General features: G+C 32.7%; 2 protein-coding genes across 3 annotated transcripts; both read right to left on the bottom strand.

The window, feature by feature from the left end:
* Window positions 1-3,230: 3,230 nt before the first annotated feature.
* On the bottom strand, window positions 3,231-4,429 carry LOC100243987 (uncharacterized). The gene is made up of 2 exons (XM_002277975.4): window positions 4,050-4,429; window positions 3,231-3,510 (listed from the first exon to the last, which is right to left on the bottom strand). The coding sequence occupies exons 1-2, from the start codon at window positions 4,288-4,290 to the stop codon at window positions 3,455-3,457; spliced, it is 297 nt and encodes a 98-aa protein (XP_002278011.1). The 5' UTR covers window positions 4,291-4,429; the 3' UTR covers window positions 3,231-3,454.
* Window positions 4,430-8,208: 3,779 nt separating this feature from the next.
* Window positions 8,209-15,676, bottom strand: LOC100249158 (probable isoprenylcysteine alpha-carbonyl methylesterase ICMEL1). Of its 2 annotated transcripts, XM_002277954.4 has the most exons (11): window positions 15,166-15,669; window positions 14,074-14,150; window positions 13,801-13,870; window positions 13,609-13,689; window positions 13,106-13,180; window positions 11,640-11,741; window positions 11,400-11,540; window positions 10,632-10,697; window positions 10,361-10,504; window positions 8,963-9,053; window positions 8,209-8,608 (listed from the first exon to the last, which is right to left on the bottom strand). In XM_002277954.4, the coding sequence occupies exons 1-11, from the start codon at window positions 15,531-15,533 to the stop codon at window positions 8,447-8,449; spliced, it is 1,377 nt and encodes a 458-aa protein (XP_002277990.1). In that variant the 5' UTR covers window positions 15,534-15,669; the 3' UTR covers window positions 8,209-8,446. The 2 variants fall into 2 exon arrangements, with proteins under 2 accessions (XP_002277990.1, XP_019072226.1); XM_019216681.2 differs by lacking the exon at window positions 13,609-13,689 and having other exon boundaries at window positions 15,166-15,676.
* Window positions 15,677-19,395: the final 3,719 nt, after the last annotated feature.

Below are 19,395 nucleotides of genomic sequence, written 5' to 3'. Positions count from 1 at the left end.
GGAGACAATTCAAGCATGGCAGTAACAAGAAAAGGAAATATACGAATGTTTGTGAATGGAATTGTGCAGCTCATCACTGAAGTGTTTTATGTTCCGGGATTGCAGAATAATTTTCTAAGTGTGGGACAGCTACAAGAGAAAGGGCTTGCAATTCTCATACAACATGGGAAATGTAAGATTTATCATCCAGATAGAGGATTAATCATGGAGATTGCAATGTCCTTAAATAGAATGTTTATTTTGCCTGCCCACAAATTGCTAAAAGAAGAAATCTGCCTTTCTTCTCTTACAGAGGATCAAGCTCGGCTTTGACACCTTAGATATGGACATTTAAGCTTCAACGGCTTGAAGACTCTTCAGCAGAAAAGACTGGTGAATGGACTGCCACAATTTCAAGCTCCTTTAAAAGTGTGTGACGACTGCTTGGTAGGAAAACAACGAAGAAATCCATTTCCAAAAGAAAGCACGTGAAGGGCTTCTCAGATTCTTCAACTGGTGCATGCAGACATCTGTGGACCAATCAACCCCACTTCAAATAGCAAGAAAAGGTACCTGATCACTTTCATTGATGATTTTAGCCGAAAAACCTGGGTTTATTTCTTGGTAGAGAAGTCAGAAGCTTTCATCACTTTCAAGAATTATAAGAGTTGTGTTGAGAAAGAAACTGGTTCATATATAAGATGTCTTCGCACTGATCGTGGAGGAGAATTCACATCACACGAGTTCACAAATTTTTGTAAGGAAAATGGCATACGTAGACAACTGACAGCGGCATATACTCCACAACAGAATGGTGCGAAGCATGCTTTCAGGAAGAAAAATTCCAAAAAATTTTTGGCCTGAAGCTATTAATTGGACTGTGTATGTTCTGAATAGAAGTCCAACTCTAGTAGTAAAAGACATGACTCCAGAAGAAGCTTGGAGTGGATCTAAACCATCAGTTGATCACTTCAGGGTGTTTGGCTGCATATCTCATGTTCATATTCCTGATAGTAAGAGGACTAAGCTTGATGACAAGAGTGTGAAATGTGTTCTACTTGGAGTTAGTGAGGAGTCGAAGGCATATAGATTGTATGATCCAATCTCTCAGAAGATAATAGTAAGCAGAGATGTGAAGTTTGAAGAAGAAAACAGTTGGGATTGGAACAAAAGTTATGAAAAAGCCATTATAGCTGATCTAGACTGGGGAGAAAGTGACAAAGAAGCAGTCCTAGTTGATACCAATAGAGGAAATTTTGAAACTGATCACCATGACATTACAATTGAAGCTATGGAGGGTAATGATTCATATGAGTCAAATGAAGAAAATCCACTTAATCCTAATGAAGGAAGAATCAGAAGACCACCAGCTTGGCTGAGAGATTACGAAAGTGGAAATGGTTTATCTGAGGAAGAAGACACTGCATACCAAGCTTTGTTTGTCGGCAATGATCCAGTCTCATTTGGCGATGCTGTGAAAAGTATGAAATAGAAGAAAGCAATGGATGCAAAGATAGAAGCCATAGAGAGGAATGATACATGGGAGTTGACAGATTTACCTACTGAAGCAAAGAAAGTTGGAGTAAAATGGATTTACAAGACAAAGTTTAATGAGAATGGAGAAGTGGATAAGTACAAGGCTCGGTTGGTAGCAAAGGGTTACACTCAAGAACATGGGGTGGATTATACTGAGGTTTTTGCACCTGTAGCTCGATTAGATACAATTCGAGTGGTGATTTCTCTTGCAGCTCTAAAGGAGTGGACAATCTACCAGTTAGATGTAAAGTCAGCCTTCTTACATGGTGAACTAAGTGAAGAAGTCTTTGTCGAACAGCCTCCTGGCTATGAACAGAAGGGCAATGAGCAGAAGGTGTACAGATTGAAAAAGGCTTTGTATGGACTTAAACAAGCTCCGCGAGCTTGGTATAGTCGTATAGAGTCCTATTTTATGAAGGAAGGATTTAAAAAATGCCACTATGAGCATACTTTATTCATCAAGACTGGAAAAGGAGGTAAGATTTTGATTGTGTGTCTCTATGTGGATGATCTTATTTTTACTGGGAATGATGAAATTATGTTTGCTGAGTTTAAGAAATCCATGATGCTTGAATTTGATATGATTGATCTTGGAAAAATGAGATACTTTCTTGGCATTGAGGTGATGCAAAGATCAGATGGCATCTTTATTAATCAGAAGAAATACACACAGGAGGTGTTGGAAAGGTTCAGCATGGACAAGTGCAATCCAGTTCACAATCCTATGGTTCCTGGATTCAAGCTTACGAAAAATGGAGATGGAGTGAAGGTTGACAGTACGTTCTATAAGAAGATTGTAGGAATTCTTATGTATTTGACTGCCACTCGACCAGATGTTATGTTTGTGGTGAGTCTCATCAACAGATTTATGGACTGTCCTACTGAACTTCATTTGCAATCAGCAAAGAGGATACTAAGGTACTTGAAAGGTACCATTGATTTTGGTGTGTTCTACAAGAAGGGTGGAAATGAGGAATTGATTGCCTACACAGATAGTGATTATGCTGGGGATTTAGACGATAGGAAAAGCACTTCAGTTTATGTGTTTATGTTGAGCTCAGGAGCAGTGTCTTGGTCCTCAAAGAAGCAACCTGTGGTCTCTTTGTCCACTACTGAAGCTGAGTTTATTGCTGCAACTTCTTGTGCCTGTCAAGCAATATGGTTAAGAAGGATATTGGAAGGTCTCAACCATGCTCAACATGATTCTACAACAGTTTATTGTGATAACAACTCAACAATCAAGCTTTCTAAGAATCTAGTGATGCATGGTCACTGCAAACACATTGATGTTCGTTTTCATTTCCTTCGTGAGCTTACAAAAGATGGAACTATAGAGATGGTTCATTGTCATACGCAGGAGCAAGTTGCAGATATAATGACTAAACCTCTAAAGCTTGATGCATTCTTGAAATTACGTGATTTGTTGGGTGTTTGTTTGGATCCTGGAGTAAACTGATTGCTAAAGCATTCAGTTTAAGGAAGGATGTTAAAGTACTCGTTTTTAGGTAGTTTGTTAGGGATTTGATAGCTTTTCCTATTAATAAGGGATGTGCTTTTAGGTTTATCTATTTCTTTAGTTATAAACCAAGTTTCTAGGACTGTTAGATGTGGATTACTTCCAGCTCTGTTTGAGTTATCTTGTAAGGCTATTTATAAGCCAGTAAATTCTAATTCAATTTAAAGATTTCTTAACAATAACCACTTACTCCCAATAATACGTAACCCCATGGACACACTCCCTCACATTATTTATTTTATTCTTGAATATAATTTGATAATATTGATAATTTAGATTTTACAACACACGGGAAGAGAAAATGTATGGACCCAACTTCACCCCAAACCCAGAGAGAGAGATCCTCGACCCCATTTAGCTTTAATTTTTAATTTCTTGGGAAAAGCTCCTAAACATAGAAAATCGAGGGCCTTCCCTTCCCCTTCATTCGCATACACCTGGTGCTCCTCGTGATTTACTCCTGCACACCACGCGGACCTCTGCAATAATAACCATGAGAATTGCTTATAATTAGATGAAGCCAAATTACATGATGACTAGCTAAAAACTGGAGCTGGTCATATGCTAAGAATCTCAGTGAAAAATATGTTTCTCAAATTTATTTAAATTATATTTCCTTTATTGTGTAAAGATTAAATAATTAAAAATATATATAAATTCTTAACTAATTCAAGTTAGGTTTGATTTTCTTTTATATTTTTTATAGTGAAATCAAATTTGAGAAAACTATTTTTCTTTTCTTTTTTTTTTTTTTTTGGTTCCTTGGAATTTTTTTAGAACTAAACATAACCTAGCTAGATTTTTTATTTATAAGACTAAACTATTGTTTTGCTGAATGCTCCAAATCCTATGGCTCACCTCCAAGCGCAAGCGGTAGGAGGACAAACTTGTTATCAGAAGGCACAACTGTTAACAAGTTCATATCTCCATCATCCTACTGGATCCAATGAAACTAGAAACAAAACAATCAAGTAATGCATGCAGTAGCTTATTGAACTGCATGAAAGGTTATACTCACGGTGATACTGATGGTATGGTGAAGTTTCTCTATCTGGTAAATAGTCTCTGTAGGGGGGCCCTCCAACAACAATCTCCGGTGGAACTGGGGTGGTTGATGGTGCAGTCCCGCCGTCTGTAGGATTATTCTGGGCTGCTTCATCACTTGAACTATCTTTCACCGTTTGAGACTCCGATTTCATGGATGGAATTGTCATCAGAAAGAAGAGGATGCCAAGGATCACGAAAGCCTTGGGAGCCATTTCTTTCTTCAAGGCACCTTTGATGAAGTCTCTCCGCCCCTCCCGCACTTATATATGGCACTAGCAGTGGCTGACTGGATTTCTTGTGGGCACATAGAAGGAGAATAATTGAGTGCCCAGAGAAGCCTGAGTGGACTACCCACTTCTTGTTGTATGGTAGCTCCACTATTATAATGAGTCATCTCTGAGCATAAGATATGCCGATGCTGACATGCAATATAACAATCCGCTTTCAATCACTTAGATATTATACATTCTAGGGTTAAAGGTTATCATAGTTTTAAAACACATTTATATAATTAAAAGAAGTCCATATAAATGATATCAAAACTAATTTAGAGTTTATTTTACAGGTGTTTATCTTCCTATAAGAAATATCTATTTGTTTCATCCCTTAATTTTATGGAATATAACAAAAACGTTGTGTTTTGTATGAAAGGTGATTACAATATCCTCCTTGGATATGAGAAAAAAATTATATATATGTAAGGATTCTTCTTAATTATGTAAACATATTTTGAAGCGGTGAGAATCCTTAAATCCAAAATAAATAATACATATATGATTGAGAATAAGTAAACAATACCTACATGATTAAGAATTGATGATTAAATTCCAAGCATTTTCATTGATGTTCAAAACATATTACCAATTGCATCCTGCTTCAATTGAGGCCAACTTCTGGTGAAGTCTCCCTCCTTGAGCCCCTATTAATTTATTCTACTCGATGATCACTGTAGCTAGTCAACACCTAATGCTGGGAACAGACCAAATCGCACTAGCAGCAGGACTTGATTGAATTGGTAATAATGAAGTTGACTTAGAGAAACTTTGGGGGGACGACCCACTGCTTCTTTTTACCGTAAATCACTTTTGTTGTTCTGGAATCTGGACTGGATTGGATTCAGATTCAGCCATCAATATTGTTTTATACTATCGTTTTGAAAATGTCATGTACGTACTTGTACGGAATCAACAATTCTTCCTTTAGCCTATATCTAAGATAAATATGCATCCACGATTACTTGATACTTGATGGGAGGTACCATCTTTCGAATTTTGAATAATTTTTAAAAAAAAATTATTTTTAACATAGAGTTCATTAATAAAATTTATTTTGAATTATATTGGTAAGAGATGATAAAATGAGATGATTTAATTGAAAATATTAGATTATTAAAATATTCAATAGAAACACTTGAGGATAAAAAAGAACATTTTTTATTCATGATGATCTACTTCATATATATGGCGGGTTGTCACCCTTAATGTCTTCTTATAAGCTCATGTCATTCTTGTTCTTGAATTTTACAATTTCATGTAAGCATTGTGACACGATTAAAAAAAATTGAAATAATATAAATTTAAAAAAAACGAGCTACAAGATCTTTCAATTATTTAATCATTTTTCTCATATCTTTCTTTTCTTCTCTCATTTTATCTTGATCTTCCCTTTATCTTAAAAATCTAATTCAATTATTCTATTAATGATTTTTTTATGGCTAAATGAATAATATTAAAGTTTTGCAATGAATATTTTTACATTATTAATGATTATTATAAATATCGAAGAATTTAAAAGGATTTTTTCACTTACAGTGTTCTTCTCCCTATCAATACCAATTATCTTGATTTGTATTAGCAATTTACAAAGTCATTAATTTTGGTTTATGTGATGTTTATAACGTGGAAAAGGATAAAAATGGTGAATATCCACCCTTAAAAGTAACAATTTCAGTGATTCAAACAAAACCTTTTCATAGCAAAAATGTATTTATCATGAAAAAAATTTCATAAAGTGGTTGTAACAAAAAGTTCATAATTAATTAATTTTACCCACAAAATTGTATAGTGGAAAAGGGTAGAAAATCATACTAGTTGGCTAAATTACTAGTGGGTTAAACGAGAACAATTAAGTTAAATACTAAATAAGTGTCAATGGACAACTTATTACTTGTATGCTCCACCATCATTGTGAGTGGATCCCTTGTAATATAAGTTATTAGCATTTTCATTGAATTTTTTTTTCTCTTAAAATATGTGAGGTATTTTGCATTAGTCATATTTAACTTTGCATTAGATTTATGTTAAAATTTGAGTTATATTAGTCCAAATTAGTTAAGTGAATAGCCTGCTTCAACTATTCTCCATCAAGGAATTGGAGCACAATTCCAACCCAACCTCCTAACCTTAGATGAGTTGTCCACATAAAGAATCCAAAATCAATGGGGCTTTTTAGTGTATTAATAGACTTTGGATGCTAGTAGTTTGGCCAAGAAGTCTACAAGAGCAAGGTGTGGTTTATATATAATATCTTAATTAACTCAGTTCGATTGTCATTTCAATACTCTTTCAGATAGATCCAATTTGTGCGAGGTGGCTTTCAAAGAGAGATTGTGAGTACATTGATTACATGGGTTTATTGTTGGATTGTGAAACCTAAATCAATTTTATTGTACTTTATAGGGGACACTAGGAGTCTAGCTTCTCGCTAATTTTATGAGGGTTGAAGAAGGCAACACCTCATAAAGAAACTTTTTTTATTTGTTGAATGACAAGCTTATCCTTGTTATATATTTAACTCTTTTATGATTTAAGAATTTTTTTTTTTGTAATTGAAATTAAAAGGATGGTAAGAGTTTCATTATTATATTCTTTTTTTTTCATCTGACTAGTAGATTCTTAAGTGTTGGAGTACTTCGTAGACATACAGATCATATTGATCATTGAACCATGTTAATTTAGTGTTTTTCTTTTATTTTTTTGTTGGTGTATGTACATAATTCTAATAACACTTCAAAATAGGGATAAAAAAAAAATTCAACCTTGTGGATAAAGGCAACCTTTTCTAGGTAATTCAAGCTCCACTAAGGCTTTGCTAATGTAGAAGATGGGCTTTTGGCAAACTCTAAATGCCTCCCTCGTGCTGCCAATTACACATAAAGCTTCTTCCAATTCCACCTTGTGGACTGCTCAATATTGAGGGCTTGACCCAGTATTGCTTAATGGCTCAAACTGCCATCATCACAGTCATTTGTTCACCCAAACTTTCTTGTCGCCGAAGTAGTATATCAAAGAAAGGCTTTGGTCGATCAATGGACAATATTGTACTTGTTTGGTACTAGATAGGGATGACGACATTTCAAGAAAGTGTGTACTTGATCTTGATTGGCATCGATCCCCCTCTTGCGACCATATAACCAAAAAAATTTCCATCCACCCCAATGCCCCTTCAAGGTACTGAAAATGATTTGCTCGATAAAGTTTTCATTAGCATATCGTCTATGTGTACTTCAGTCGTCTAGCCTAAGATGTGTTCGAAAAGTTTGATCACCAATCTCCAATACGTTGCCCCTGCATTCTAAATGTGAACAGCATAACGTTGTAACAATAGAACATTAACTACAATTTAGCCTGATCGTCCAATGCACTATGAGCTTCCTCTGAATGCTCTTGCAGGTGCTCGAGGGTGATTTGGTAACATTAATGTTGAGCTGCTAATTGGCTATTGAATAAATCAACCTGTCCTTGGGCTATAAATTAACTGATCTTGTGATAGTATGTGGATGAAATTGTGTTCACCTTAGCTTAACCTTTTTTTAAGACAAGTTACACTAGACAAAGATTTAAGGAAAAAAAATGTGAAATTTATCAACAATAACAATCTATATTATAAAATAAAAATAATAGTAATATAAAGACGACAACAGAATGAGTTTAGAACAAACCAATCCAATTTATTTTCATCCCCATCCAAAAATAAAAAAAATAAAAAATAAATGGGATCATCTTTCTAACACCAACTTAATTTTTTTTTTCAATATTTTTAAATTTTAAAATTATATTAAAAAGAAATATAATTTATAAATTAATAATCTTTATAATTTATTTTTATAAGATAGAAGGCTGATACCGTGATAACATCCATCAAATGAGGTATGGTAAACTTGTATTGAAACAAATATGATCGTTCACAAGTCACAACATGGGTATTGGATACAGTCATTCTCTAGTTATCCTCAAGTAAAAAGAAGAAAAAGAAAAGGGTAACAAAAGTAGGAGTGCTAATAGTAATTCTAAAAAGTATATATGAACAAAATAAGAGCCAAAAAAATTGTGTTCAATTGAGCTTCATGGTTAATAGCTGTAATAATGGTTAGAATGGGCTGACAGCACGAGCCAACTTCAACATGAATTCAGGTACAAGGCGTTTTCTTGGAGGTGCCACTGCATCTTTTGCTAGGGCTTCTGGATCATTTGCATGAATCATGGCAACTAAATCTTCAAACATATCATCTCTACCACCCCTCATTGGATCCTGCAAATTTAAAAGGAACTACAAGTCAGTAGGAGCAGTTTTGCGTTAATTCCTTCATATTTAATATTCTCATTTCCATGGGAAAGAGAATCATCTTCTGAGTCTGTATGACAATCACACAATGTTGCAAGGAGAAGACGAATTGTTGATACGACAGAGCCCAAACCAGTTGCACAGAATTACATATGAACGGCTATTGGACTGAAGGAACAAGGTTGGAATCTAAAATTAATATAAGGAGAGGAAACTCTATAAAAGTGACAATGTGAATGAAAGGCACAATATCGCCTTCAATTCACAAACATAATTATGGCCAATCAAAATGGTAAACAAGCATCTGTGTCCAACACTTACGTGAAGAAATACATCTGTGTGAGTTCTTCCTTCGTACATTATTGATTCAGCTTTAACTCCAACTCTCTGAAGAGTCTCTGCAAAAGACTTGCTGTATAGAGCAACACACTTTGTTATGAGCTTTTGTCAGGTGTTTTACTTTAGAAACAAAAATGAAATATATTTTAAACTAGAGATTTGTGGTCTAAATGATGCTTTCAGTATTATGTAATGAATGACCTCCAATCATGAATATGATCATTTTCTATGTTGTGTATGTGCTCTTAACAACAATATGATTATGAAACTTTTTGAAAATGATTCTTTGGAAAGTTATCAATAAGATCCTGTGCAACAGAGAAACCCTTGTAAGCTATAAAAAAACTCTCATGTTTAAATTCAGAATTTATATTTTGATAGGATCCCTTGGATGGATATGAAAGAATAGCAATCCAAGATTCCCAAAAACAGAAAAAGAAAAAAAATCACAAGGCCTGTTTGATAATAATTCTTGAAAACATTTTTTTGTTAAAGAATAGAAAATAGTTTTCTAACTTAAAAAGTACATTTGGAAAACTTTTGACATAAAACTGTAATTTAGAATTTGTTTTGAAATCTGGTTGTTTTTTAGAACAAATTTACGATGTTTTTAGTTGTTTTTTGTAACATGTTCTTAGCAACAATTGAGAAAATAGAGAATACTCTAGAAACATTTGCATTGCATTGTACATAAATGTGCAGTACCTTTATGGAGAATAAATAGAAAAACTATTTTTCATATTTGAGTTCCCAAATAGAATTTTATTCTTCAAAATAATTAAAAATTGGTTTCTAGAACTGTTCTTCATACCTATTTTCGAAAACATCATACAAGGCCAAATTTTTATTCTTTGTTGTGCCTCTGTCCCATGTTCCATGTTGTCCAAATTGAAAAAAAATAATATATATATATATTCTAATTCTAGAGTTAATTTATCAAATTAAAACAATTAGAAACCAAACTACAACTCACTTTTGTCAATCAGTACACAACAAGTGAAGAATTCTTATCACATTAGTAAACAATCACTGAACCATTTTGTGCTATCAGAATGTCCAAGGTTATAACCACAGTGAACTCAGAGCAAACCTGAAGTCCAGCTGCTTATACATTTATGGAGGAAGAGATGTTACCATTTTTTATCAAAAAATAATAATAATAATTAATTGATTGGAAGAACACCAAATAGGGCAATGCTAAATCTTCTATATTTTCTTCTTAATTTACCTATCTCTGAAGAAAGGCATGGTTAATTATAAGGTGCATTATCTCACGAAAAATGCTTTTGTAAACTGAGCAACATCCATTCATGATTCACCATTTGAGTTTAGAAATAGTAATATGCAATTACTGCAATTTATTTCAGAGAAGACTCTGACCTGGCATCTGCTGGAATGGAATAATCTGCAGTACCATGAAAAAGGATGATAGGAGGTAGGCGAGAAACTGCAGTTTTAATGTTCGGATCCTGCACCGTTACTTCAGGAGAATATTGATGTAAAGATTGTTCCCCTTCCATTATGCTGTATAAGCATTCAGAGCAACCCAATCAAACATATGACAGCAGAGAATAAGCAATAACAAAGTTAATGCATGATACTTATAAGTTCCCCAAGCACCATTTAATCACTAGGGGAAGAAAGTGTCTACCTTAAAAAGATAGAACGGTATAAGCCTCGACTATGGAAATGATCTATCAGGTTAAATAAATTGTACCTGCACAATTATTTGTGAGAAATGCATGAGAAGATGATAAACAAAACTGTTTCAGAATTCATTAAAACATTTTCTGTTAGAGAATGCAGCAGAAAAAAAAAACAGAAAGGATCCAGGAGATAAATTTGTTCTGGCAACTTGTAAAAAACTTCTAGATGGTACAACTTTTTATTTTGAGATACAAGTAACCTTAAACTGCCTTTGCTGTCTTTGAACTCCTAACATTCTAATACAGATTCCCATGGGAGGGCCCCATTCTGAAAATTCCTTGGTTGCTCTAAATTAAAATTTTTATTGGATAGGATGGACCCCTGGGCTATCAGGACATTTAAGATAATATATTTGACAAATGCTTGATTTGCTAAGCTGTCCTTTTGTTAATTAGATACTGCAAGCATTTTCTAGAGTGTTCTTTAATAAAATATATTCCATATACGCTTGATTGGTTAAGAGTTCTCTTAACTACATACTACAACCAGTATATACTACAATCAAGCCAATGTGCACTAACACCATAATGTTCATGACTAGAAGGAAAATATAGTAATTGGGCTAGAAGGAGCTCCATTAGGACATCTTCTAGACTGAAAATTAATTGATTTCCTCAAAAAATATAATCATAAAAATATTACTAGGTTAATTCCATTGGAAATTTAAGGAATAGAAATTCACATTATGAACAGAACTATAACAAATATTTACCCTCCAGATAAACCAAAATAAGCCTTTATCTGGGCGACACTCCAAGAAGTGCTCCCTCCTTCACCACATTCCTTGATTGCCTGCTCCAAGAGAGTGCAAGCAGCAATATGTGCACCAGCTGACTGTCCCATTAAATAAATCCTACATGAACAAAAACATGAAAAAAGAAAAGGCATGTTAACGAAAACTAAAACTGTAAGGCAACAACAATGATATGTAGAAAAAAAGAAAAGTTGTTACCTATTAGGATCACCCCCATATTCAGCAATATTGTTGCACACAAATGAGACACCTAGAGAAGCATCATTCACCATATCACTTATGGTTCCCTGGGGGAAATTTCTGCATCCAAAAATTAATCATGAGCTTTCATACATAAAGTACATTAACCATGATATCTCCTCAACAAAGAAATTTAAACACAAGATCTGGGTTCCATGTAGCAGGGTGTTATTCATGTGAAACGTGCACGCATATACAAGAATACTCCACTAGAGGCATAAACATGCAAGTTGATGCTTATGTACTTCAGTTGTGATATCCATGAGTATAACATTATATAAAGTGATTTTGAAATTAATAAATGAACACTGAAAACTACTCATAAATTTTAAGAATATCAACTAGTAAAAGACATCTAGGCAACATCTGTTAACCAAAACACATAACATGCACATTTACTTGAAAGAGATTATGAGAGTTTATGAGGGAGCATAAGTAAAGAAACTAACTTAGTTGCTTCTCATAAACACTAGCTCACATGAGTGCACCCACACAAAAGTAAGCTATGGATTTTGAGTGATTATCTGTTAAAGAAATTAACATGGCAATGTTTAGAAACCCTTGAAAATTGAAGCAATCCACTGAGATTGATAAAATATTCTAACACACGTGTAAAATATAATAGAGACCTCACTATAATCATCGATGATGTCATTTATCTTGTTAAATATGTTATAAGAAACACAATGAACAAATTAAAAATTATATGCAAATTAATGCTCATTCAAATTCAAATGAGAAATCTGGGTAATCAAGAAAAAAATATGTTCAAGAAGTGAATAGAAGTAAAATGTGGACGTTGAGACTGAAGATGGCAAAAGAAGAAAGAACAAGAGATTGATGCATTCAGGAGAACCTTGTGGTGAAATCAATGATAACAACATTAAGGAAAGTAATCTAAGATGGTTCAGTCATGTGCAATGAAATCAAAAGAATTCACCAGTATGGATATTTGATTTAAGGATGTCAAAAGGACTAGGAAAGCCAAAGTAGAGGGGGAAAATCAAGACAGGCCCAAAAGAAGAGGAGAATATGGCTGTAGATGGATCTGAATGGCTAAAAAGAATCTGTAGTGCAAACCAAGTAGTTGGGATTTAAGGTTGTGCAAGTTAAGTTTAGTGGTCATTCAGTTACAAAAATAACATCCATGTGCCCCTTTCATTAAAAGAACAGCAATCTAATATTTGTAAGATTGGCAATGCTTTAAAGATGGACCAAGAAACTGTTTAAGAAGCCAAAACTATGCTGATGGATATGGCATACAGATTATAGCTGAGCAAGAATTCAAACAAGTCCATCAGCATAGAAGAGATAGAATTCCAATACATCCATTATGATGGAAGAGCTAGAATCCCAATATATCAATCAGAAAACTCCATCTGGCATAATAAAAACATGTTAATGCATTAGGCAAAGCAAACCACCTGTAATCTATGCATGCCACTATGATGTCTCTTTCTGATAACTGTTGCCCTAAAAGAGAACCCCATGCTTTATAACTGCATCAACAAAAAGCTTCTCATTATTGGTTGGCAATAAGTAATTAGGGTCGCAAGAAGCAAACTAATTTTTTTAGCAAGTTATGATAGAATTAATAAAACTGACCAGATGAACCTTTCAATCACATACAAGGATAAATCAATTTTAAAGGTTCTAATAAGAAAATAGTGTAATAATGGAACTTATGGAAAAAGCTTCGCTTTGTTACTTGTCCTGCCCTGACCACCTATTACAAATACCATTGGCCCCCTAGTAAAGTACTTTTTGCATTAAAATACAATTCAGTAGCATCTTGGTGTAATATATCATTTTTGGTTTCATAAGTCTATGGAGCTAAGGCCAACATCCATGTCTGCCCCTGTGTATTTAAATGTTTGTACTGTAAATTCATATTTGCTATCAGGGAAAATGCAGCTGAATTACTCACCCAATAATCCAGGCTCCACCAGTTACAAATGCAACAACTGGCTTTGGCCCATCACTGTTTTTGGGTAAATACAGATCAAGCCTGCAGAATAAAAAATCTGCTCTTGATGCTACGAAATACATGAAGTAAGATGAGGTAGGAAAAATTTTTGCATGTAAATGCACAAGAAATAAGCCACAACCATACACATACCTATTTCTTGGTTGATCTCCATAAACAATACCTCTGCGGACCCTACTGGAGAAGAAATAGTAATATCCAACTGCAAAAGTCTAGCACAGTTGTTATGCTCCACCAAAATTGAAAGTTATAGCTGAACCATACAAATAAGATCACTATGCTGTTTAAAGTACAGGCATTGCTCAAAACACAGTGATAGAGATTAAATTACTTGCAAGCAATTTTAGACAGTGATGCATGAAAAAAAAAAAAGGATTTGACTACAGATCAATGAATGCTACAGACCTTGAATAAAACCTGGCATAAGTAGTAAGGCATAACAACCAAGTGCAAGAAATCTTGTAATCCATCTGTAGCCTACCCTGAATAAAAATAAACGATCAGAAAGCTTCTAATAGTTGAGAATCGGATGGATTAGAAATTCATCTCATACCAACATTGGAAAGTGAAATAACTAGATCTCTAATTCATGTAAAGTTGCTAAAGTATGTAAACAACAGAAGGAAAATACCCTCTGACTTTTTCTGCTGCCACAACTACTATTTTCAGTGTGTCCCCCTACCATTTTAGGTTGTTGTCATGAAAATGAGATTCCAAATCCCTTTTTAGTTAATTACAGAGTGGCTTCCCAACCACTTGAGGTTATTACCACAATCTCGGGATTTAGAACCTCTTCTTCTAGTATAAGATTGTCCTGCTTGACTTTCCTATCCCTCTTGTTGAGAACTGTCAGGTCAAGTCATACCATCCAATTCATACATGTTCAGACCATCTTGATTAAGAGATTCCCTAACCAGTCACCCACCACCCAACCTCAAGTTTTCTCCAAATGTATTATTTGGGATCAGAAATAAATCTACTTCTACATCCATCTCAACATCTCAATACCATTTGCTAGATAAGTTACATTTTCCAATAAAAAGGAAGTTCTACTTATCTTGAGAAGCTTTGTTTTCTTGGTCAGCCAACTTCAGCTAAGTTGATTGATAAAATTAGAAGCTAACCCCAACACCCCAAAGAGCCAGGTGATTCATCCGTAAATTCTACTTCCCATTTAGATGTTAATTTACAGACTCCAATTGAATATCCATTAAATCCCCATTTTTCCCATCACAATTAAATGGCATGAATGGACCAAATTACACACATTTTCAACAATGGTCATGTATAGCACAAAATATAAAGAACACCACCCTAAAACTCTAAACACATGCACAATTCAAACAACAAATATTTTAACTTGTTCCAAACACTAAATCAACCCGTAATCAACTCACTCAATTTTCAGCAAATCCCAAGTATTTGAAAATATAAGAATAACAATCATAAACGAAACAGAACAGAGCAATTCCCCTAAAACTGAGAGAGAAACCGTACCCAAGATACCGCAACAGCTTGAAACCAAGGCGAGTCAGCAAATATGTCTCGGACGCAGCGTGGGCCACGTACTCGCTCCGGCTGCCACCGCCCGTGGTGAGAGATGCCAGAGAGGTGTCGCTGGCAATCCGCCTCCGCCGCTGCTGATAGAAGCTGCTGCCATTAACGGGCGTACCAGTACTGGTGTAGCTGGAAGCCCTAGGGAGAAAAGGCTTCGTATCGACGGCCCTACCATCAATGAGAAGGCGAGCAGTCTCATCATGATGCTCCTGAATCAACATTGTGGCCGCATTTGCAGTCAAAGATGTGGTCGCCACCATTGCTGAAGAAGCAGAAGGATTGGTGATGGGAAGCATCGGAGGATTCATCTTTAAATAGCGACAGGGAGGATGAGGCCGACGAGGATTTTGATCATTGAAAAATGGCGTAGAGGGGGAGAAACCCAGAAAGGCAGAGGGGGTTGCTCATTGCGGGGACCGTAGTGTGGACAGCCAGTTGTTGTCTGCCACGTGTTCTGGTTTTTAAATTTATTTATTTATTTATTCTTTTGGGGGAAAGATCGGGAATGGTCGTTTGCTTTCTTTGTCTTGTCGTCATTTTCTTCTGTCATTCTCCCACCAACAGGAGGATTTTCTTAAGGGGCTGTTTGGATACCCGTTTGGAATGTTTTCATTTCTCAACGGGTTTGTTTTTTTCCTTGCAGTGTCCAATTCATGAAGTTTCATTCCCCAATGATACATGCAAAAAATTGAAACCAAATCGGCAATTACGGGAATGTAATTATTCAAATTATAGAATGATAAAACAAATAAATAAAATCAAATTATAAACAAGTGAATCCGGAATAATAAGACCTAATATATATATATATATATATATATATATATATATATATATATATATGATATTGGATTTGATTGTCCAAATGAGTTGGACCGACCCAATTCAATAAATGAAAAATAAGAGTAGCAATTTCTTGAAATTTTAAAACTATCCAAACAAATATTCTTTTTTTTTTAATTTATCTCTCCCCCGAAAAAATTGAGACAAAAAAAGACTTTTAAGTTATTATCATGCGAAAAAAAATAATTCTTATAATTTCATTTATGACTTGAAGTGAAAAAATTGATCGATGAAGTAATCAATCAGTATTTTTAGGCATCTCGGTAAAAATAATTTTTATTTTTTTGTCAAATATATATTAATTAACATCGTTTTTAAATTTTTATTAAATCAATATGACAGCAAAGACTTATAAATTTTAAGAAGATTTGATTAAAAAAATTCAAAAAGAGATTTGGACAAAGTTGTATCCCGTCAAACTTTTTATATTTTTTTAATACTAATACACTTTGTATACACTAACATAAAGGGAATTTTAATATTTTTTTGGAATTTTAATTCATCTAAATGTTTTGGAATTTTAATATTTTTATACACTTTTTAACACAAATATTTGAAATTTTGGCGGCCAAATGAAAATTTGAATTCTCAGTCCCAACCAAACAATCCCCATTTCTGGGTTAATACTACACCCTACCGGTTACAGCTAGCAACGGAGCTGTCCATGACTCGGCATAGAGGTCTGGGATTTGAATTACACGTAATTATCCCTATTCATATTTGACTTTTCAAGCTGATTTTTCCTCAATTTCAAACACCATGTTGAGCCCAGAATGTTGTGGAACATGAAGCTCCATCGATCTAATGGCCTGTTTGGCATGTTGGTATGTTTTGTATGTGGGAATGGGGAATGAGACCATTCTCATTCTTCCTATTCTTCCTTAAATAGGAATAGATTTAATGATTCCAATTATTACATTTGGATGTATCTATCTAGGTCATTTGTTTTTATTTTAATGTTAAAATATTTATTTTTATTTTTAAAAATATTTTAGTGTGTGATTTAAAAACATATTTGTTTTAAAAATTTATACCGATTGATTGTGGTTCATGAAAAATAATTTTTAAAAATAAGTAAGAAGTTTAATAATTTTTTAAAATAATTTGAAATATTTATAATCACTATGAAAATTAATAAACATAATTAATTTTTTAATTTACTTAATAAATCTTCTCATTTTTAAGAATAATTTGAAATTCAAAAAATGGTTAATTAATTATAGATTAAATTAAAATAAATATAGAATATTATGTCCTTAATTAAGTACTAAAGGTAGGTATGTATGTATTGAAAATTTTGACTCATTTATACCTAAAAAAATGTAACTTTGTTTGTTTTTAAATTCATTTAAAATAAAATAAATATTTTAATTATTATTATTTATTTTTAACAAAATAAATCAATTATGATCTAATAAGATATTAATATCCATATTTTTATAATATTTATAAAAATATAATTTATTATTTTATTATAATATTAATATCCATATTTTATTAAAAACTATTTTTTTAATTTATTTATAATTAGAAAACTATTTTTATTTGACTTGAATTAAAGTTAGTTTATATTATATAAATAGAATTTACATTTTTTTTTTTTACAAAATCTAAATAAATGCTATTCTTAAAAATAATTTATCTAAAAAAGTTTATGATGTTTTAATTTTTAAAAATAAGTTGCACTACAAAATTAAAATACCTTCAACTGAAATGTCACTTATATAAGTAGAATTCAATTTCCTTTGAAATCATTCTTGATTCCATTATTATACTTGAGTTATCCAAACATGGAAATAAATAAGAAGAGGGATGAGATAACTATTCCCACTACTCGTTGTTATTAAAATATAAAATATTAAAATCATAAAAATAAAAAAGCTTGAATCCTTATGATTCCAAAGGCATGTGGAGCCATGTGCAGAGATAATCTATCAGAAAATTATACTCGATTTATTCCTAAAATGCTGAATAAATGACTCATTACACCACATAGAAATTAGAAGAACTCTCCGTGTTTTTTTTTTCATTGTAATTTCTCCTTCATGATGATTGATTTCATGAAGAAGAAAACGTTAATGTTCGTAATGATTTCATGAAATCATTAAAGAAAAAATGTTAAGAATTTGATATTTTAACGTTTGATTTTTCTATGAAAAATAAAAAATAAAATGAATTATATTCAATGAAAAACTTCCATATTTTTTTAATTATTTAATGAAATGAATTTAAATTATTATATAAAAATAATTTATTTACTTTAAATATACTTTTTTATTTTTTCTTTTATTTTTCTAAGAATTGATGATAATTTAAGGGAAATGATTTTCTTATATTTTTCTATGTTTAAAAGAAATTAAAATTAATTAAAAACTTAAACATTTTAATTTTTTATATTAAAAAAATAAGTAAAATGAGTTTAAAGATGTTAAATAGATTTATATTTAATTAATTATTTTTATATGTTTTTTCAAAATCATTTCAATTATTATTTTTTTCTTTCTATATAAAACATTTAATAATTTAAAAACACATAATTTTTTAATTAATTTAATTATATTTTATTTTTAAATTTTTTTATGATAAACTAAGAGAAAATCATCTTTCTTAACATTTTTATTTTATTTTAGTACTTTCTTATAATCAAATATAACCCTATATATATATATATTTTGCTCAACTTGTATATGACATTAAAAAAAAAAAAATCTTATATATTTTTTTCCCCCTTTATCCTTCTCCAAGAAGGAAATTTATGAAGTTGCTATTGATTCTTTTGAAATGGAAAAAGAACTGTTTCTAGTAGTTGATTGAAGATGAAAATTTTACCCCAAAAACACCCAATCATTAGTAAAATGAAAATATTGAAAATATGGTATTAGATGATGGATATAGCATCAGCTCCATCAAACCTTCAATCTTGATGCTTAAATGTCAAGATAAGATAATGATGGAGGAGGTGGAGGTGGAGGTGGAGGTGGTGGTGGTGATGGTGATATGAAATTGTGGTTTCCAAAAGCTAATCCAACCTAACACTTCACTCCCACGTAATTGCATAGACCCCAATGTTTCATTGCGTAAAGAAACTATATAATAAAATGTGCACAATAATTGCTTGTATGGATTGAATGAGTAAAGCATTGGTTATGTTTGGCGCCATTGCTTTCAAGCTACAATGGAGCTTAGTTTTTGCTTTAAATGTCCATTTTTTTGGTAGCTACTTCATCTTGCATGTAGGGTAGTTTGGTCATTTTGTAAGTACAAGATTAGGTATTAATCACGAGAGAATTTTGAATTGAGCGACATTGATTATTGTGAATTTTATAG

The sequence above is a fragment of the Vitis vinifera genome, chromosome 1 (assembly GCF_030704535.1).
Source record: "Vitis vinifera cultivar Pinot Noir 40024 chromosome 1, ASM3070453v1".
Classification (NCBI taxonomy): Eukaryota; Viridiplantae; Streptophyta; class Magnoliopsida; order Vitales; family Vitaceae; genus Vitis; species Vitis vinifera.
This window is presented reverse-complemented; position numbering and strand designations above follow the sequence as displayed.